The 22,879-nt window shown below is 39.5% G+C and overlaps 1 protein-coding gene across 5 annotated transcripts in view; it reads left to right on the top strand.

Moving 5' to 3' along the window:
* LOC6602551 (calcium-dependent secretion activator) overlaps positions 1-6,850 on the top strand; it is a 40,959-nt gene extending 34,109 nt beyond the window's left edge. For 4 of the 5 annotated variants that reach the window (XM_026990953.1, XM_026990951.1, XM_026990954.1 and 1 more), the window contains 4 exons: positions 4,207-4,516; positions 4,584-4,964; positions 6,391-6,530; positions 6,596-6,794. In XM_026990953.1, coding sequence (XP_026846754.1) covers positions 4,207-4,516; positions 4,584-4,964; positions 6,391-6,530; positions 6,596-6,794 — 1,030 coding nt within the window. Of the gene's footprint in view, positions 1-4,206; positions 4,517-4,583; positions 4,965-6,390; positions 6,531-6,595 lie in introns of all 5 variants that reach the window. The other variant, XM_026990952.1, reaches the window with a different exon arrangement.
* Positions 6,851-22,879: the final 16,029 nt, after the last annotated feature.

Below are 22,879 nucleotides of genomic sequence, written 5' to 3'. Positions count from 1 at the left end.
AATTGTAAATGGTGTGGAGGCATGCCTGGCAATTAATTGGATAAATCACAGTTTCGTTGGAGTTGCAGTGACGTTGCAGTTTCGTCACAAACTGCATCAATAGATTTATATGACACCAAGTCCCCAGGCAACAACTTTAAATTTAACCCATAGACGTCCACATTTTTTGCTGCCAAAATGGTTCTTTCTGCCAGCCAATTATGATTTAATATTGAGTGTGTACGTCGGGAAATATGTTATCGGTGACAGAATTTTGCGAGTCGTTGATTGGGAGGAAGTCCGTCTGTAATTTGATGCATCCAATATTTTTATGTAAAGCAACTTTCCCATAGCCAATATCTACTAAAATCGGAATAGTTTTTTAGCAACAAAAACCAAAACCAAAATAAAAGGACATAGGTACCCGAAGAGTGGTCTGATCGGGATAGAAAATAGTGTTGGACGATGTGCACACCTAACCGATAAGCACACAAAATTTCACGAAAAATGGTCAAGCCATTTATGAGGAATTTAGCAAAAAAGCTTTTGACACGAGAATTTTATATATTAGATAATAAAAATATTTCTGAGTGATTTAAGTCAAAATATCCATACCTAATACGAATTACTCGGTCGAATTATCACGTGCATCAACAAGTTTGAGATTTTCTGGAGAATAATTTTTAAAACAAAGAAATGATTTGCCATCATTAAAATTTGTTTTTCAAACAATTTTAATAACGGCCTACGTAATCTATTCATCATAACTTTATGCAAAGTTGGGAACCACTGCATTCATCACTATATATAGGATATATAGTTCACGTTAATCATCTGCATCAAGCTGCAAGTCAAGATATGTGTGAGGCCTTAATCGATTGACAGCAATTAAAATGAAATTCTCTTTGACTTGTGAAAGGATTGATTAGATAGATTGTGTCCGTTAAATTGCAATAATTTAATTAATGTAAATTAATTTCTGTCGGTCAAGCAGTACCAGGGCGTAGTCGCCAAAAAAAATTTTGAATCAATCCCGAGCTTAGCATTCTTTCGATTGACACGTTATAAAGAACATTATCAGTACAGAACAGTATTATCATCGCATTTTACATCTTCGTCATCCTTAATAATAATTACAAAGTGTCAACCGATGCGAGATCGCTAGGCAAGTTTTATTATCATATTATTGTACAAAAGGACTTTGTATATGTGTATGCCGCACTACTAAAAATGAGGTACCACGCTGAAGGAATATTTTATGTCCGGTACTTAAGTTGCTTTATGTAAGTTTTGTTTGCGCTCGTATTTCCGATAAATTTTAGGAAAAATGTGCCTTAAATAAATCAAGTTGCTTTTATATTATTTTAAATCCAGTTATCTGCGATCAATTTCAGCAGAAATTAGCTTAAAAGCTATGCCAATTAAGAGTTTGCTTCTTTCAAAAAGTTTTTTTAGTTTCTATTTTCATTACCTGCATATATAATTTAAATATTGTTGCTTGCTTAGTCAGCCATCGAATGATAATTATTTAAGTTCAAGGTTGGTAATGGTGCTAGATGTATATGTAAATATCGCTGTAATCTTCGATTCCTATGGTTTCATTTCATAGCAGCCGGTATCTATTTTAGATCCATTTCATTATTACACTTTGTATACGCTGAATAATAACAAAAAACTAGAAAAGCTTTATTTCGTCCACCAATTTGGGTTATGTTATAGAATATATAAAAGCATTTCGTACCGGATTTTTAGACTTGTTTTTTACACAATGAACAATTATTTGTATAAGGGATTTAAGATATAAATGATTTGAGTTGATTTAATACTTGCGGTAATTATATGCTTTTATCTATTTAGTATAAAATAGAGCCCTGCATTTTTAAAAGCTTTTATTGTTCAAGAACATCCGATATATATTTTAAGAAAGTACCTTTTTTATATCGGGTACTCGATGTGGATAGATATTAGATTTGTGATGGAAGGAGATATGTGTGTAACACTCAGAAGGAAGTGTTTCCGACCTCATAAAGTATATATATTCTTGATCAGTATCAAAAGCCGAGTCGATATAGCCATATCTATCGGTCCGTCTGTCCGTCCCGACGAGCGCCTAGGTCTCAGAGACTATAAGAACTAGAGAAAGCAAATATTGTATCCAGACTCCTGTGATATCCCACTGTTAGTGTTTCGAAATTTCGCGCCACCCCCTGCCCCCACGAAGTACGAAAATCTGTCGCATAAACAATTTTGAAGATACGAAAATTCTCTCATTCTGTTTCGCACACTCTGCATCGGGAAATGTGCGCTGCAGCAGGTGTAGTTAAGCAGATGTAGCTTAAAAAAAACGCAAAAAAAGAAAACACCTTTTTACACTCCCCGACACTTGAATACGACATACTAAATTGTACACTTTAGGCACCAATATTTTCGGGCACAAGCCAAAGAAAACGGTGAATTTGAATTTTCCTCAAATCTCTATTCAATTTAGCAAAAATTAAAAAAAAAATAATAGCAATATTCATCAAAGTAGATTGAGGAAAAAAATTTAATTGACATAACTCAAATTTCCGCTCCCAAAAAATGCGACACTTGAATACGACATTCACATTGAAAAATTTTTGTGGTCGCGACCGGACATTGAATAAATTCTCAAAAATCAATTAGGGTGTCCTTATTACGAGAAAAAAAATTTGGGTTATGGCAAGTCTTTTTCAAAGGACGAAAACTCCACAATAAAAGCCTCGAAGGAAGTAGGTCCATCAATAATGAAAATAAGTGATGAAATTGGTAAAACTAGGTGTGTTCTGAGTGATTTCATAAAGAACGGGTCAAATTATGGCAAAAACATAAAAACCCGAACCAAAATTGCTACTTCCGAGACCTCTATGAGATCTCATCTGCGAGCCGCATCTAAAAAACACGACTAAAACTCGATTTAAAAATCTAAAACTGTACTTTAAGCTAGTGCTAAAATAATAAAACATGTTTTTTTCGAAGACTCCACACCATAAGGGACTGTAATTAATGAAAAACCCCTCAACTTTGTTGCATATTTGACAAACTCGACTTAATGAAAAATCAACTGGTCCACGCCGTTTTAGGATCTTGCTCACCACAGAATAATAGCGCTCACACTGCTATGAAAACGATCCAATTATAATTCTTCTTTACTACTCACTTCCTTTACTTCCTTGAGTCCTTATAAATATAAAAAAAAACCCTTATGACCCTTAAAATTTAAATTTTTGTTCCTTTGAAAATGCTATGTAGCGACAGTCTCTACTCCACGCCATATGAATATGCAAAAGTACGGGAGTAAGTAAGTAAGTTTTCGTCCGTTGGCTGAGGTTTTTTATTAATTACAGTCCCTTATGGTGTGGAGTCTTCGAAAAAACATGTTTTATTATTTTAGCACTAGCTTAAAGTACAGTTTTAGATTTTTAAATCGAGTTTTAGTCGTGTTTTTTAGATGCGGCTCGCAGATGAGATCTCATAGAGGTCTCGAAAGTAGCAATTTTGGTTCGGGTTTTTATGTTTTTGCCATAATTTGACCCGTTCTTTATGAAATCACTCAGAACACACCTAGTTTTACCAATTTCATCACTGATTTTCATTATTGATGGACCTACTTCCTTCGAGGCTTTTATTGTGGAGTTTTCGTCCTTTGAAAAAGACTTACCATAACCCAAATTTTTTTCTCGTAATAAGGACACCCTAATTGATTTTTGAGAATTTATTCAATGTCCGGTCGCGACCACAAAAATTTTTCAATGTGAATGTCGTATTCAAGTGTCGCATTTTTTGGGAGCGGAAATTTGAGTTATGTCAATTAAATTTTTTTCCTCAATCTACTTTGATGAATATTGCTATTATTTTTTTTTTAATTTATGCTAAATTGAATAGAGATTTGAGGAAAATTCAAATTCACCGTTTTCTTTGGCTTGTGCCCGAAAATATTGGTGCCTAAAGTGTACAATTTAGTATGTCGTATTCAAGTGTCGGGGAGTGTATGTCCATTAATGCAGGGCTCTAGTATAAAACTTGCATAATCGATAATAAAAAAATACCCTACAGTGTGAAAACAGTATCTAAAATAATTATAACACAGAAGTTTTCACTAGAGGTTTAAACTAATATAACGATTTTTTACACATTAGTATATGTGTAGACAACAACACTGTTTATCATAGTGAGATTTATTTTTAACTTGGGATTTTATTTGCTTAGAAATGGGTGTGCTACTTCCGAGGATCTCTTTTGGAAGCTAGACGCACTACAGTCCTTCATAAGGGATCTGCACTGGCCAGATGCTGAGTTTCGACAACATTTAGAACAGCGGTTAAAAATGATGGCAGTTGATATGATTGAGCAGTGCATACAACGAACTGATTCGTCTTTTCAGTCATGGCTGAAAAAAAATGTTGCTTTCATATCAACGGACTATATTATACCATCCGAGATGTGCGCTATGGTTAATGTGATATTAGATGCTAAAAATCAAAGCTTTAAACTGACGACTATTGATGGCATTGACTTGGTAAGTTGATTGGTGACAAATCGCATATACATCAACAAGCTTAAATTTAAAATAAACTCTTTCCTAGTATAAATTCCATGCAAAAATCGACGACCAAATCGACAAAGCGAATGTAGCGATGACACAAGGGCTAAGTGGTAAACTTATGTCAGTGCTAGAGTCGACTTTGTCAAAATTAGCTCGATACGACGAAGGAAGCTTGATTGGTTCAATTCTCAGTTTCACAAATGTTTCGAGCTCTGGAAAGGACCTGGGACAGGGCTATGTGAATTTCTTACGGAATAACATGGACCAGATACGTGGGAAAATTGGTGACGATTTATGGACACTAAATTTTTTCGAGCAATGGTATACACAGCAAGTTATTATGCTCAATAATTGGCTGTCGGAACGTTCGGATAATGCCCTGCATTATGCACAAGTCTCATCTATATCTCATATTATCAAGGTAATGTATTCGTTGTGTTCGACAATGGTTTTTTATTTTCCTAATATCACGAAGGTTAAAGAAGTATATTCATCAAAGTATATATATGTATTCTTGTTCAGAAAAGTTTATAGCTCTGTCAAAACAAAAACGTGATTTCATTCAATAGTTCAGCAGGAAGTGTGAAGCGTAGCAAAACCTATTTTATAAATGTGTATTGCATTCAATCGTTTTCAAACTCACAAAGGTATTAATCTCATATTTTTTTCACGGGATTAAAATATGACATTTAAATTATAATCTTGAAACAAAAACAGTTTTCGAGGAATAAAAGAACTAGATTGGCTTAAATAATTGCACTAGGTTGATATTTGTAACCGGTACCCAGTAGATTTGCAATAATACAATTATTTAATAGGCACATCTGAGCAGTTGGACCTGCAAAGATTCAAAACGAACTACAGTTGAACTTTTCTATTACGATCTTCCATAAACATCGTGGATCTATCCAACGAATTTATTTCCACAACACTGCAATTCTATATTCTCTTGAGATTCGCCATATGGAAGTTCCACTGTAAATGTAAAACGAAACGAGGAGGGCAGACGCCGTTAATATTGAACGACACGACAAAGAGTGCGTGCGAGAGAGACAGAAAATCAGTCTGAGCGTGTCGTCGGGCGCTGCGTAGCCACTGCAAAATGATTTGTTCCTTTTGGCTATAAAAATGATCCGATCTGATCCAGATTCAGAAATCTGATAGATATGGTCATGATCTATGATTCTGCGTTTTTAGTTTTCTTGTATCCTCAATATTGTGGATGCAACAGATTTTCGTCTTTTGTGGGGGCGGAAGGGGGTGGGGCGAAATTTTTGAAATATACGTTTTGTAGTGAGATTTAACAGGAGTGTGGATACCAAATTTGGTTACTCTAGCCTTAATAGTCTCTGAGATTTGTGGATGGCCCAGATTTTCGTCCTTTGCAGGGGCGGAAGGGGGTGTGGCGAAATTTTGACTAACTCAACTAACTGAAGATGACGTTGTTCTCTACGATACTAAATCCAGTTAAAAATATATAGATCACACTATGTAAGCCTTCCTTGATGGGCTTGAGTACAGGAACCAATATAATACAAAGAGAATAATTCCTGTAGAATTAATATAATATCCGACCGGTTCTCAACTTCTATACTGCGTGCACATGCTAAGTTTGAGGGGCGTGGACAGATATCTGAGAGACTAGCTTTGTACCTATACTACATATCAACTTCAAGACATTTTGTGCTTCCCTTCCTGTCACGTTATTTATCGGTATTCTTATTATATTAAAAATCCGTCTGCAAGAAAATCTATCTTTCTATATCTAGCTATATATTTAATATTCTAGAAAAGTTATTGAAATCACCATCTCGGAAAATAGTTGTATTGACCCATTTTATATTTAGAAAATATATTCCGACTTTGAACTGCAAGGTGTTTTGGAAGACAAGCTAAATTCGAAAGCTTATCAGACGGTGTCTGTTCGTATGGCTACTGAAGAAGCAACTTGCTCTCTAACAATGCCCGAAGTCGCCGAAGGAGATGAGTAAGTAGTGGCTTTACTTTAAAGAGTTCGAGTTTAGATTTTCAAAGTTATTCCCGCATGCATAGGGCCTGTGATGATATTCGAGAAGCGGATGAGGAAGACACTGGCGAAGAATCCAATATGCCTAGGGGCTTACCCAAATCAAAAGTAGCTGCCGCTCAAGCTGCTGCTGTCACCAATGTTGTTGCTGGACGCGTTGGAAATTTGTTGGGAAAAGGTATCGGCGGACTAAGCTCGAAGTTGGGAAGCGGAAGCTGGTTTTAAAAAATGTTAGGGCATTTTTTTGATTTATTTTAATTAAAATATTTCTTTTACTTTTATTACCAAATTTTTTTAAACTACTCATTTAAAATTGGATTTTTTATTCTCGTTATATTATTATTTTAACCAGAAGTTAGAAAAGGAGAAATTAATTTTGAACGAAACGTTTAATAGTGCTTAATATAATGAAGGAAAAAGAGGGTGAGGTCGGTGGGGAATATATGAGAATTCCCATTTCTCGAACTTGTTGGAAGAGTTTTAATTTTTCGTTTCTATAAAGCGAATTTATACGTTAAGTTATATTTATTTAAATTAAGGCTCCTTTTACGCTTATACAAACACAATCCTTGTTGATCAAACTGTGAGTAAGTAAGTATTTGTGGTAGAGGCGGGAAGAGTCCTTGCTGTAGGTTAACTATAATTGTTTGTGGCGAAATCCACTAATGAATAATATTGCTATTTTTATTTATATATTTCATTATGGAGAAGCAGCTTAAAACACAGAATTTTGATCTATATAAGTATGGAAAATAAACAGTTACTGTTCGTCAAACTGTCAGATTATATATACTTTCAGCTACAGATTATGTACATTAGCTTGTCGTTACCCATCATTGGCTTAACGAATTAAGTATGTCCGTCTGTCCGTCCGCCCATCTTTTTATTTGTAGGCAAACAGTTTTGACTATAACATGAAAATTACTTACTTTTCCATGATAATTTAAAAAATTCAGAGCATTCAAAATCGGATACCTGTGTCATACATATAACTGCCATAGAAACGAAAGCGATCGTTAGAAGTGCTCTGTGACGGATTCATATTATAGTATCGAGGATTAGTGATTTTCATTACTGTTTCTGAACATATGCCAAGAAGATATAGGCAATAGCTTTTTCATGGCAGATTCTCGGCCCTTAAAGCCTCTTATATTGTTTATTATTGATCTTATTTATAATTTCTTAATCATATTTATCCTTTTTTTAACTGGGTTTTATTGGTAAAACTTTTTGATTTTAAATTATGTGCAATTGGCATTTAATTTAACACACGGCTCTAGACTGCAAAGTCAAATTGGCATGACGCGAAATATTAAAATAACGGTAAAATATTTAACTACACCGTATTGTATCATGCTTATACTTAGATGGACATTATACCAAAGACAATATAAATAGTAAGAGTAAAACAATTTTCTGTACTCGATTTTTTGCCACCTGACTCAAGAGCTGACTCTCTTGAAATTTTAATTTTAAACGCCAAAGAGAGAGAGAGAGAGAAAGCGCTTAAGAGCCAGCTGCACTCTCGTTATATACATGGACTGAGATACAACTGTATGTGTGCATATGATTCTCATACATTTTAGCTGGGACCGCAAATAATAGTTGAGTTACAAAAAATTGAGGCACCAAATAACCACCAAGAAAGATGGGGGAAGTAGACATATGTATGTTATTTTTTACGGCAAATTTCAAAATTTAATATACTTTTATTTGTAATTTTTTATTTTAAATTTTGATTAAATTATTAAAATTAATTTAAATTATAAAATTAAAAAATAATTATTATATAAAAATGAAGTCATAAAATTTATTTCAATTTTGATTATACAAGTTAAAAATAAAATAAAAATTCAAATATCATATCAAATTTTTATTTTAAAAGTTAATTAATCTATTAAAATTAATTTAAATGATAAAATTAAAAATTAATTATTAAATATAAATTTGTATATAAAAATGTAGTAATAAAATTTATTTTTAATTTTGATTATAAAAGTTATATATACATATATATATATAGTAATTATTCTTTAGTTCTCTTTTACTCTTTTACATTTATCTCTTTACATTATCCGCTTATTAGGCGGTCTGGGCAAGTGTCTAAGCAGATAATTAAAAAAATGTTGTTTAATACATAATAAACAAATATAATGTATGAATGTACATATGTAATACATAATCAGGAAGACACCGGTTTTTACTTTCACCAAAAATTTTCCCATTTAGGATTTCAAGATTTTTCTGTTTTGAAAACCGAAAAATTTTCCTCGCCGAAATAAAACATAAACGCATTTTTATACGAAAAAATCTTAATCGCATAAAAAAGGATGACTTATTAATGCATTAACATAAATTTTGACACTATTACCTGGGCATTTAGCGTATGCCTACTTTACAAATTTGTTTTTTCAACCCAATGTCATATTTGTCTCTGAAATAATTATCAGTGTAACAAATCTTCGATTTATCATGCTAATAGCGGACGATAAATCGATTTTGGCGATTTGGGTAACAGAACGGCAAGAAGTACGTTTTCGCGCATAACAGAAAATTTTGGTGCACTGTTTCCCGCCTCATTTAATTCAAAGTGGAAGTGCAACAAATTGATTTTTTGACCTTTAGCAATTTAATTTTCCATATGCACGCTGTTATATATATCATGTTATATACACAGGTGTTGCATCTAAGATGTCTTGATCTTCTTAAATCGCGCACTTTCTGCCATTGTTTCGCTTCAAAATAAGCATTGAAATCGGTCTCATTTTTGACATCTGTATTTTTACGAAACAAGCAGATCAGCTGACATAAAAACGAAACGTTATGGCTGAGAGCGAAAAACGGAAAATTAAGTGAAAATCGGAACCGGCTTGAATATATTTTATACATGACTTCGCATTGGAATAATTTTCTGTGGGGTATTTAGCGTGCGCTGCCGCACAGTGGGAAATTCGGCTATTTAAGCTTGCTAAATTAATTAATTTTCATGAAAAAGACGGAATTTAAAAGATAAATCATTCGGAATGTAGTCTGCACAAGAACATCATTCTACGATGTCTTAAAGTTTAATAATAAAGTGTTAAAGTTGAACTTTGTTACCGGTGAATACTTCCTATAGTATATTATTAAGCCAAACGACTCAAAAGTTCAGAAAGCTCTTTTAAAATAAAAAATATCATGAAAAATCCAGATATAGGCCAAACAGAATAATACGCCTCATAGTTTAATTTTTTTCCACATGCATTATGGGAATAAAAGTTTCCGAATACATTTTGGCACACTAAAAAAATGTTTACTTATTTTCGGCCTCAAATTTGCCTTGTAAATCCTTTTGCGAATTTAAACAGTTATTTTATATTTAAATTAGTAAATATTACTAACAAATTAAGTATAAATATAAAGAATATAATTATTTGGTTATCCAATCAGTCGATCGCAAAAGGATTTTCGATGAAGAAGAATTTTGATTCATGTTTTCGGTTCGGAAATCTTTTCTCTTTGTTGCTCTATATTCTATCTATCTATCCATTCTATATATTCGCTCGTGCGAGCGATAGTGCAGATTTCGTCTGTTCCCAAAAACGTCGCTGCATATGACCATTGAAATGTAAAGGCATTACTCATCTTACTATTAATATTGTCTTTGATTATACCTTGTATCAACGAATTGGTAATTTGTCCAAGATTTATTTCGTACTTAATTGTAGTGTAATAAAAAAACAATGTTCACATCTATATGTGAAACTTAACACAAAATCGTATATACCTGATATCGACGATTATATATGCAAGTAGGTCGAACGTGAAATATTTACGAAAGAAGAAAATATGCTGTGGATTTTAACTTATTTCTTTCAAAGCTAAAAAAGGGTGTTAAATAAGCTGTGGCTATCAACATTTTATCTTATGTCAATCTAAGTTAAAAAAGGCTTACTTTTGTTAAAAAAAATTGGATTAGTTTTAATTTTCTCTTTTCCGTTTAAAATGTTGCCATCAATTAGTATGAGCTCCCTATCACACAAAAAGATGCTATTAACTTATGTACCATATATAACCGTCTTCAATTACATTTATAAATATTAATATTAAAAAATGTTTACGATTATAATACAAAATAATTGATTCAGAAAAAACCATAAAAACATAAAATTTATTCATGACATTATTATATATATTTATATTCACTTATAGTTCACGCTGTATCGAATAACTATACAAATGTGTTATATTCCATTTTGGTTCGCACTATATTTAACACAAATAAATTTACCTTATTAATAACGATTTACAAAAATACATTTTAGTTTTGTAAAAACAAATTACCTTATACATATATAATAATTAGATGGCTTACTTCGATGGGCGATAATAGATACTTTCTTCAATTTGTAATTCCTAACAAAGTATTAATTTAACTTTTAAAAGTCTACAGAGTTAAAATAAAAAAACTGTCATTACGAGACACTTATTTACCGCTGAAAATTTCCATAAATGTCGTATTATTCAACTTAATAGAGTTTTCGAAAATGTTACTGAATTAATTAGAATATAGATTAAATAGTAATTACAAAATTTAAACAATTTGGAGGCTTACTTGTATCTAATTAATATGGAAGTTTATATACGTATATTTGTTGTCTCTCGGTCACCATAGGCTAATAAAAAAGAAGATAAGCTAATTAAAAAAAAGAACATTCGCATTGCTTGTCGTGATTACGGCTCAATGATTTTTTATTGAAAATACCTAAAATAAAAACTCTTTAATATCAGAAAATCGGAAAATTATAGCTAGAAAAATATATACATACTTATGTACTCTTAATTTAACATGTTTTTCATTATTTAAATCACTTAAGAATAACGTTGAAAATATGGAGCCATTTGTTATGCGACAAACATAACAACTATTTTACTTCCGTTTCAAGCGAAAGAAAAGCAAATAAATGCATAATAATCCTAGTAAGTATGATTTAAGTAAAAGGAGTTGGTGAGCATCTGGGTGAGTCTTTATTCTTTTAATAACTGCCTATCAACACCAAGTCACAGTATCCCATTTAACAAGAAAAAAATAAACAAGTATTCAAAAAACTTTTTAGTGTTTCTTCTTTTGTGCCGTTTAAAACAAATGTATTTTTATTGTGTGCGGTCATGGTTAGGATAGGTTAGGTTTGTAATGTGTCCCGGTCTTCTGGTGTGGTGGTGGCTGTTACGCGCTCTGCAAACTAGACAACTTTCATAGATATCATGGTTACCAATCTTTCGGCTAGCGCTCTTCGAATGCTGGGGACTATAAGTTGTTAAGCACATACAAAAGATTTTGGGTGCTAACCTGGCCGTTAGGTGTTATAAAAAAATTAAGTCGATAGTGTCATATATATTACCGCGTGGAGTCAGGTCTTGTTACTCCGATTTTACCCACCCAACCACTGCTCGCTTATTCCGTATTAACCCTTAAATCCTTATATGTTCCCCTCCCAATACCCCATTATAGGTACTCTACTCCAATTCCATATCGACCAATCTTCAGTATATTTTTATCGTAACTATCCTCTGTTCTAAATAATAACTGTCCTCAACATTTTTTCAAAATTTCATGGCTTCTTATTAAACAATCTAACGCGATGACAACTTAATTATAGAGGATTTTATTTTAAATAAGAATACATATGTAGATGTTATTTTTTTTTTATATACATATATGTATAAAGATGAGAAAACTTAAATCTATGTTTATCTTACTAGTTTAGCTAACGATTGGTTCTACATCGCTGCAACAGGCCTGCATGCATTGATGTCCTCCTGGCTAGATCAATGTGTGTGTGTGTGTGTGTTTTTTTTAAAATTCCATTCATTATGGTGGCTTTGCTTAGTCTAGCCAGTCGTCTCCTAGTTATCCGGGGACAGGAACATGTACGGCCCCAGGTTTTGCTTGGTTAAAGCGCTACTTCCAGCCGATGGCGCTGCGCTGAGAATCTGCCACACGAAAATATTATATGTTCGGCATCCTCCTCCACGTTGTGCACGCACCAAAAGCACTGCGAAGTCCTCCTGCCCGAAGTGATGAAGGTAGCTTTGGAAGCAGCCGTGGCCGCTGAGGAGTTGAGTCAGGTAGAAATTGACCTGTCCGTGCTTCCTGTTTACCCACGCGTCGATGACCGGGATGAGCTAGTGGGTCCATCGCCCTTTAGGGATCATGTCCCAGCGTTGTGGCCACCTTCTGAGGCTGTGCTGCTTTCACGGCATGCGCACCTGCCTGTTGCCAGCCTCGTCCATTCCCCTGGAAGGAATTCCAGGGGTGCTATACCCGCGATTACGTGGGCTGCCTCGTCCGAGACTGTGCGTGGCTGCCAGACCCCGGGCGTAGCTCGCTGTTCAGAGGGCTTTTTACCAGATTGGCGCCGCAAATATCATCACCGATCTCATCACACTCGTTAGCAGTAGTCGTCGTCATTGCTTTGGTCATCGGGTGTTCAGCATTAGCCTCGAGAGCTCCGTTGCTGGTTGCCGCCTTCGTGCCCATGTAGGCCAAGTGCTCCCGAAAGCAGAGACGTGAATCTACCAAGAAACGAACGTACTTGATTGCGCGCTTAGATGACACTAAGGTGCCTGCCACTGAGATGTTGGCCGGCTCGACTTTATTCCAGCTGGATACCAGCACTGCCTCTGTAGTTTCTGCACAGTTTGTTCGTCACCAACTTGTACGTTCTTCCCCATGGGTCCTGCTCCACAAAGTCGCATAACTTCAGGAAGCACAGTCGTTTGCTGTTCCTTATGGCGGCTTTGAGAGCCCTTCTGCAGTCCCTGGACGTAGATTGCCCTTGCGGAAAGGCAGTGCTTCCGCGCGAGCGCTGGTAGCGGCGTCGTGCTTGCGGCAATGCTCTCGTTCCACCAGAACACTGGTTGGTGGTGGCGACCGTAGTGCCTCCTCTGAGCCATGGTGGTAGTGAGGTTTGTCATAAGCTCCGTGAACAGTGCCGTGTTGAGCTTATCTTTGCGATAGCATTTCCATCTAGACGCAGCTGTCTCTACGCTAGCTGTCTGCTGGCCTATGTGACAGATAATTGCCCTATGGTCGGTCCTATGGTAGATTCTGCTAATGCTCTAGCCCACTGAGTTGAAGATTGAGCTGATGACGAACGTAAGGTCGATGACTGATCCGATTCCTGCTCTGGAGAAGGTATGTTGGTTGCCCTGGTTGAGGACCGTGATGTCCAGCAGAGCCCTTCCTCCCGCATTCGTCGCCACGCTTCCCCACTCCTCAGCCCACGTGTTGAAGTATGTAGGTGTCCGATGGCTACTGGGTGACGTCCTCTAGCATCCGCCGCTAGGTTGTTTAGAGTACCTGCTAATTCGGAGAGCGACAGGCTTGGGGTGAGGTAGACGCTGTATTCCCAGACCCCTGCGACCTTAGCGCACAAATCCAGTAGCAGCGCTTGTGAGGGAAAGCTGCAAAGGTGTGACACCGCCATTTCGCATTTGGCATCCAGGATGAACGCAGGAGACTCCCTATTTTGGTATGACTCGCTGAGGATGGCGAGGTCAATTGCCAATTCTCTCACGGTTTGGCTCAGCAGGTCTTGAGACGCAGCACAAGGGTTGAGCTGCATAACCTTCATTATTGGGCCGGTAAGTTGGACGCACTCCTGGCTGCTGGACATCTCATGCTACCTGCATAGTGACTCGTCTCATTGCTGTTAGCAGTGCAGATGAAACACCGCAGATCGCTCTGACAGGTTGCCGCCTTGTGCTCGTTTACGCCGCATCTGAGGCAGCATCCAGTGCGATCCACCGCGCTCTTGCACCTGATTGCTAGGTGCCCAACTCCAGACATCTGTAACATTCTCTTTGAGCTGTCCGCTCCCGTATCCTACAGATGCGGCAGGCACGCAACTGCCAGTTACGTACCACCAAAAGATGCCCTCAGGCTTTTAATGGCACAGCTATTTATGCAGCTATCGCTGCTGCGATATCCTCCTTCTCGAACAGCCTGTTAAGATCCCTGACCTCCATGCAGAGTTCTTCTCACACTGCAGTCCCAGTGCAATACCGTTGAGCTCCAGATTCTGTTTACATTATCCCATACTTTCTGGAGCTTGCCATCCTGGCGCCTGGTGACCATATGAAGGATGTTGCTGTGCTAAGCTCGCCCTGAGGTTGGATAATTATCGCGTACGGAATTGGCTCGCGCTCACGGGGCTCCCTTTTTTTGCTTCCCCTGGGGCCCACATGTTGTCACCTGTTGCTGTTTTTTAGCGGCTGGTGTGGCACCTTGGTCCACTGTACCAGAGGGGGATATTTCTTCCTGGCACTGCGCCGAAAGCTTGAGCTGATTCGACGCCTCGTTGCTCCTTTATGGGCTCAGCAGACATTTGGGGCGACTCGCCCCTGTCTGTGATTGTGGTGTGTGTGCTGTGTTTTCCATGTGATAAGGATCTCCACTCGAGCTCGTTATCCCCGGCCGCAGTGCGCAGTCACTGACGCGGTCCCATGGGTACCTTTCCGTGGAGTAAGGTCCATGCTAGGGTTGACCCTGGGTCTTATGAGCACCAGGGTTCGCAGCCAGACCGGTGCTAGTTGGGATATGGATCAGCCAAGCCTACGCACCCACCTTAGTGGGACGACCAGGAAGCGTTAATCGACGCCTGCCAAGGTTTAAACAAGAGGGGGCGGTGTGGACATTCACCTATGGGCCATTTCAGCAGAGGTTCAGCCTGCCAAATCAGGTCATAGAATGTCGACGCCATCAGCCCAGAGTCTAATGGTCCTGTGGGTCTTACGTAACACCTTACTGGTCTCGGTGTTATGGGTGGTACCTACCATGCCTATGGCACCAATACATACAATATAATAATATACAATAATACAATTATACAGGACTTCTGACTCCATCGGGTGTTTCGCCAGCACAATGCGTTTCCAGCTGGGATGCGTTTTGACTTTTTCCAGGGGAACGTCAGACGGTTGCTTGTAGATCTCTTACTTGTCCGTATATAATTTTGTTATATCCTGTTAAGATATAAATAAGTTAGTCTGCCAGTTAAAGATTATTTTTAAGTAAAGAAATAAATAAATACAATTTTTACCAAAAAATTGTTTGCCATTTCCAGCTCCTGTTTGCATATTGCTCGAATATATTGTGTGTGAGAAGACTGCACGTAGCCAAAGGCATCGTTATTTGCTCCTTTTCTGATAAGAGAGGAATTGTAGTGTCGTGCTGGCTAGTTCGTCGGCGGCATCATTCCCTTCGATGTCCGGAGACCTATGTAAGGAAGAGATTCAACTGCTTGGCGATCTCGTTCAGAGATCTACGGCAGTCGTTTACAGGTGCTGCGTTTTACGATATTGAGCCTAAAGCTTTAACAGGTGTTTGGCTATCCGAGAAGACGCACACTAAGTGAGTGTCTAAAGATAGATTGGACACAAAAAAAATGGCCTCTTGGATTGCCCCAACCTCCACTAGGGATGCAGTAATCTTTTCTCTATGGTAATTGAGGGAGTCTCGTCAGGAGTCCCGAGCGTCCAAACGCGAATGATCTCCATAATTTGGCTTCTCTCATTCTACGGGAAGGAGGTCCATCACGGTATCCAGGGCTTCACCTGATGGTTTTTCTGCATGTAAAGGCACTATGGCCTTCTTTAGTCTATCCTCTATGAACAGTTTCAAATCAAGTTTTCTGTCGAGGATTAGACAAAGACACTTGGCATTGTTGCTAAAGGCTAGCGCTTCTCCATAGAGTTTTGATGGAGTCATTGGCGGAACTTTGTACTTCCTAGTGAAAAGCACATGTTCCGTTTTAGACCAAGCCCGGAGAATGCTATGGCCACATCTTCCGCATATGCCACGCGGCTACCACATCCTCTATCTTCCGTAGCAGTTATTTCACTGTCACATTCCATAGGAGGGGCGAGAGGACTGCTGCGTCAACCGTCCTGCTTTGTAACATCTGAACGATAAGGCTCACCGTCCGGGAAACAACCTCCTGGTCCGTCAGTTAACTCGTGAACGGTGAGCGGTGGCTCGCTCCGGTGGATCTTCCGTTTTGTTAGGCATCAGGCTGGGCGGAATACTCGCCTTGAGATGCAGCCCCAGGAGCCGTTCCATCGTCTTCAGAAGGAAATACGATTGACTAATGGGTCTGAAATCTTTTGGGGCAGTGTGCAAGGACTTGCCTTCCTTGGGAATAAAAACGACTTTGATCTGAAGCCGGGTGTCAGGGATGGACCCATGGGAGAATACTCCCTCGTTAATTATTTTGAGCCAATTAATGGCTTTTTGTTTCGCGTGAATCAATCGCCCCGTAGACTTGTATGGCTTAAAGCTTTTTATCCCCCAGGAAATGTTCTTCTGGCTTAGCAGGTTCAGGATAGCATTTGAGGCGACAGAAGGAGGCGCGAGGTAGTTGGGTTTGTTTTCATGGCAGCCAGAAAGGTGTGTATTAAGCAGATTGGTCGGCGTTCTTCAGGTAGCCCAGGGTGGATGTTGTCTTCGATAGAACACTGCGCAGGCGAAGCTTCTGAGTTGTTCTCGATTTCGCTACAGAGCTTATGGCAGGAGGCGCGTTTCGTCTTCCTAAGTTCTTTATTGTATGTTGATAGACTGACCTTGTATTCGGCCCTCTGCTTTGGGACTGAGCAAAAATTTTCTACATACCTGTGGTCCTAGAAAAAGTGTTCTTGCAGGACCCTCCAGGATATAATGTTTCCTTTTATCTCATAAGCGGCGGCTTGTAATAATAAAGCTGGGATCACTTCCCTGGTTTTATAAGACCATTTGAGTGTTCAAATGGACCCCTCCTCGCAGCGCTCCTTCCCAGTCGGCTTAGGCATTGGTTGCCCAGGTGTGGCTGTAGAGGTATGTTATTTTTACCTCGAGAACTTAAAGAGAACTTTCGAGCTCCTTTGAGCTATTTTTGTATACTTACTAATTTGCCATGTTGGGACTGAATGGGGTTAGTCGCCCGAAGCATAGCCCGCTTGCCGCGGGAAGCCTAATTTAAACTGGAGGTCGGCAGGTATCCAGGGATCGCATATTAGCGACCGAGAATTCCCTTGGCAATGCATCCCTAGGCGTATCCTAGGGCTTGACGCACAACCGCCTCGGATTCAGGGAAAACCATGAACCTGAAGCACCTTTTCCCCATTCCGAGTTTACAGTTCTGACAAGCCGACCCGCAGAAATTAACTTATTGGAAAAAATTTAGTTTTGGCTGTAAAACATTGTTATACCCGATACTCAAAATGAGTATTGCGGTATATTCGATTTGTGGTAAAAGTAGATGTGTAACGTCCAGAAAGACCCTATAAAGTATATATATTCTTGATCAGCATCAATAGCCGAGTCGATTGAGCCATGTCTGTCTGTCCGTCTGTCCGTCCGTCCGTCCGTCTGTCCGTCCCCTTCAGCGCCTAGTGCTCAAAGACTATAAGAGCTAGAGCAGCGATGTTTTGGATCCAAACTTCTGTGATATGTCACTGCTACAAAAATATGTCAAAACTTAGCCCCGCCCACTTCCGTCCCCACAAAGGGCGAAAATTTGTGGCATCCACAAATTCAAAGATACGAGAAAACTAAAAACGCAGAATCGTAGAGGATTACTATATGTTCTAGAGTGTAAAATCTGAACCAGTTCGTATAATTATCATAGCCAGAATCAATAAAACAATTTCATTCTTTCTCGCTCTGTCTCTCTCTAACACACAGGTTTCATGGTCGGTTTTGCCAATTGCAAAATATGAAAATATGAGAATGCCAGAGCAACCAAAATTGGTATCCACACTCCTGTGATATCGGACCTTGACCGTTTTGTGTCACAATTTCGCCACTCCCCCTTCTGCCCCTGCAAAGGACGAAAATCTGGAGCATCCACAAATCTCAGAGACTATTAAGGCTAGAGTAACCAAATTTGGTATCCACACTCCTGTTAGATCTCACTACAAAACGTATATTTCAAAAATTTCGCCCCACCCGCTTCCGCCCCCACAAATCTGTTGCATGCACAATAATGAAAATTCGAGAAAACTAAAAACACAGAATCATAGAGAATGACCATATTTATCAGATTGCTGAATCTGGATCAGATCGGATCATTTTTATAGCCAAAAGGAACAAATCAATTTGCAGGGGCTACGCAGCGCCCGACGACACGCTCAGACTGATTTTCTGTCTCTCTCACACGCACTCTTTTTCGTGTCGTTTAATATTCGCGGCGTGTGCCGGAGGAGAGCCATACTGACTAAGTATCGGTTATAAATGTAGAGTTGCTGGGTCCGCAGCAACTCAAAACGTTCCCCCTCGTTTTTCTACTATAATTTATTTTTTTCTTCCGTTGGGTCAAAATTACAGAGAAATCGAAACAAACGTGCGGCTTTAATAATATTTTGTTTCTAAGAGTATGATTATGATATAAAAACAAATTAGTCTGGGCTTTTGTTTAAAAATTAAATTTTTACGAATCGGATAAAATTAGGGGACCTCTTGCTGGAGCTCTCAAAAATGCATACAATTTCAGATTGCGGCTTTTTTTGTCTATTGGTGAAGAAAAACTCCATCATGAACCACAAAATCCAAAAGATCTTCTCAATCTTCATAAGAAACATCCTCGTAAATGTAACAAATGGGCAAATCCAGTAGGCCGATTGTTGTGTTGTCATGCTATTCTCAATCCGGAATACGAATCTTAGAAAGGTAACAACTGGTAACAACAGAACATGATTTCCTAGAGAATATGGGGAAAATGTGGAGCAAGAAGGTAAAATGTCATAAAAAAACGTGTTGCAATGTAGATGTCAAGCTACAGCAAAGATGTTGCAGTTGCTGGTTAACCGGGAACTCAAGGAGCTTCAGGTCCGCCATCCGTTGCGATAGCTCGTTAGTTTTCAATGTTAGATCTTGGGGCTCGCGCACACTATAGCTGAAAGCGGAGCTGAAATCAAAGCTGAAAGCTCAGCTGATCTGAGAGCTTTTCTCAGGCAGAATCAGCTTGCAGGTGCGTACATTGTCGGCTGATCTGATTGCTGAAAGCTGAAAACCACTGCCTCCCTTTGTCTATCTCCTTAAGTGGCATCAATAGATATCATTATAATTATTATTATTATATTGTTAATGAATTATTACTTCACAGCACGTACACAGCCAGACGAAAGTTTTCTTCGTTTTTTTTTAAGTTAGTGTATTTTAACCACATTTCCGTTGAGTTTGTATTCGTATTACTTTTTTTTACGAATTATTATTACATTTTTACATTACATTGGTAATGGTAAATAATAAAACTTTTTTGCCCAATTTATCGCCTTCCAGAAATTATAGAAATAAAACTATTATTCAAATATTTTTAATAGTCCCGCTTATTCCCCAGCGCTGGGTTAACCGCAATTTCGCTTAAAAATGTTTTGCAGCCCATTTTCGATCACTTATGAACCAATACACACGAACAAAATCAGCAATCAGCTTGCTGAAAAAACAAACATGCTTGATCGATCAAACTAAGCTGAGCTGATTTCTGTACTCGCTGTACATAATCCTCCATAAATTCGACATTCTGTTGTTTGACTGCAGGAAACTTTCGAAATTTCCGTTCGAGAGAAGAAAAGCGTCGTAGTGCTTGTGGCAGTGTGGACCCCATCGGAGGAGCAGAATCCTTGAACGGATATTGGACGATGTACACGCCATCCTTTCTGCGGGTGTGCATATGAACGAAGTGTTGCTGAGTCTTGGCCACGAATTTCCTCTCCAATGTTTGATGGCTGACCACGGCAGGATCAGCATCAGCAGAGAAATTGGACGAGCATACGGTTGAGTCAGCGGATGTATTGACAGCAGAGGAAACCGTGACAGAACGTATATCCTCTGGATGAACAAGAGTGTTGTGCTTGTGGAATTACACTAGTTTACTTGATGACATCGGCTTAGACAATTGAAGCACAAATTAGCATCATCCATTGCGAACTTGCGGCGATCCACAACATCCAGAGCCTTAAATTGAATGCACGCGTAAAGACTGTGTTGCTCGTGACAATATACACAATCACGAATAGGCGAATCTGGCACGTCAACATGACGCCAAACTGCACGACGTTTATTGAGTACGGTGTGTGAATCATGGATTAGCTTTGGATCTTGACAAGACTCAAGGGCATCGCAACGGGCGAAGACAAAGCGGAACAGGTCATTTATGATCACTTTTTCCTTGGATGGAGGTAGCCCAAGCATCCTTGCATTCACGGTCTAGTTTAGAAAGAAAGCAGTAGATGAACGACCTAGCAATCAGTGATTTTTTCTTATAACGACTTTTAAACCTCTCCAGGGTTATGATTCTGTTTTTTTTGTTGCTTAAAAATTGTTGACGCCATGCGGGGCGAAATTTCGAAGCATTTGTAGCAGTGTGATATCAAAGGAGCCTGTATACAAAATGTCGTTGCTCTAGCTCTTATAGTCTTTGAGCACTAGACGCTCATAAGGACGGACAGACAGACAGGGCTCAATCGACTCGGCTATTGATGTTGATCAAGAATATACTTTATGGGGTCGGAAACGCTTCTTTTGAAATATTACACACTTGCAGCACAAATTTTATATACCCCTATACTCTTTGAGTACCGTGTATATAAAATTCCCACTTCCTGTCTACTTTGCAACTTAAAAGCAAATATTAACATCAAGCACTTACTTAACCTGTGCTCAGCTCAAATCTTTGAAAAATATAGCGCCACCATAAGCTTATTCAACATAAACAACAGAAATAAGAAGAAAAAAAATACAAATTTTTTTTTTTTAAACGAAATCCGGCTGGCAAAAACCCTCTAGCTGAACCCTCCACGAGGGTGCCGGCTGGGCAATGGACACTGCATTATCCCGGGCGAGGATAATGCACTGTCGCTTGCCCTGCCCGGGGTAATGCAGTGTCTAGCTAAGGCTATGGTCCATCGTCTTCCCGATCTAAAGTCGGGGGAACTGAACTAGGGCCATGGCTAGAGGTGCCTGGCGGCCAGGCATAAAACGCTAGAGGGTGGTCCCCCCGAAAAACATTAACCGGTATGGACCTTCGGGCCAAATATGGAGGCTGATAAGGAGCAAGCACGGGTTGGGATGTCAACCCAAACGTCGGTGGAAAGCGTGACTGCTACCACCGGCGGGCACGGGGAGGAGCAATCCTCTCTGCGTGTCGCCAGCGGTCACACCTCGGGCATGGCGGAAGCAGGTCATGTCAGTTGCAATACTACTGCCACAAAAACGACGCGTTGCAGGGTGAGCCGCGCGGGTGCCGTTGTCGACGCAGACTCGGACCAGGAGAGCGTGCTATCCATTAGCAAGACCGAAGAGGAAAGCCTTCTCCGCTCGCCGGAACCAGGTACCAGCTTCCTGCGTAGGGAAGGGCCGAAGCGTTCCAAGGAGGGGATGAAGGCAAAAGCTCAGTATAAGGCGGCCCTCAAGTTACTGAGCCGGCTCCGGGGCAAGGCGGATATCTCCCAAGAGGAGAAGTCCAAGCTAGCCTGGGCTGAGCAACGGGTACAGGAGGGCCGCGAACACTACGCGCAGTTGCCCCAGATGAAGGAAACAAACGGTGGATTCGCCAACAAGGTGGAGGAGATGTTGGCCACCAAGAGGCAACGCTCGATCGATTGAGTCTAGCGCTGGACGACTCGGAGGAGGAGGAGGACGGTGACCTGACAATCATAGTCAACCCGTCGTGCGAGGTTGAGTTAGCCACCCATAACACTAAGGGTGCAGCAACTCAATCTTCATAAAAGCAAGGTAGCGTCGGCGGAGCTCCTCATTGCCATGGAGCAGGGACCGCCGACATAGCTTTAGTCCAGGAGCCGTGGATTGCGTCAGGCAACTCTGTGGCCGGACTATAAAGTCCTCAAATTACAGCTTTCTCTATTAAAAATCGGTAAGCAGGAACAGAACCGCCGTACTCGTACGGAAGGGAATCCATGCTCATCTTATGTCTCATTACAGCACGAATGACTTGACGGTGGTGATGCTGGAGAGCGAGGAAAAGCGCCTAATGGCAGCTTCCTGCTACATGGCACACGACAGGCCCGCCCCACCGGAAGAACTTAGGAGTCTAGTGACAGAAGCCGGCTCCAAAAATCTCCAACTCCTCATCGGTGCAGAGGCCAACGCCCATCACAATGTGTGGGGAAGCCCTGACATCAACGATAGAGGTGAGTCACTCCTAGACTTTATCTTATCCACTAACTTAGACGTAGCAAACGTGGGGGAGGAACACACCTTCGTGGGTCCCACCTCGTCAAATGTGCTAGACCTAACTCTTGTCACGGGAAAGAGTACCTTGGTATCTGACTGG

This window comes from Drosophila persimilis, unplaced genomic scaffold (genome assembly GCF_003286085.1).
Source record: "Drosophila persimilis strain 14011-0111.01,24,50 unplaced genomic scaffold, DperRS2 tig00000652-arrow-arrow-pilon, whole genome shotgun sequence".
Taxonomy (NCBI): domain Eukaryota; kingdom Metazoa; phylum Arthropoda; class Insecta; order Diptera; family Drosophilidae; genus Drosophila; species Drosophila persimilis.
Note: the sequence above shows the minus strand (reverse complement) of the source record. Positions and strands in the feature narration are given on the sequence as shown.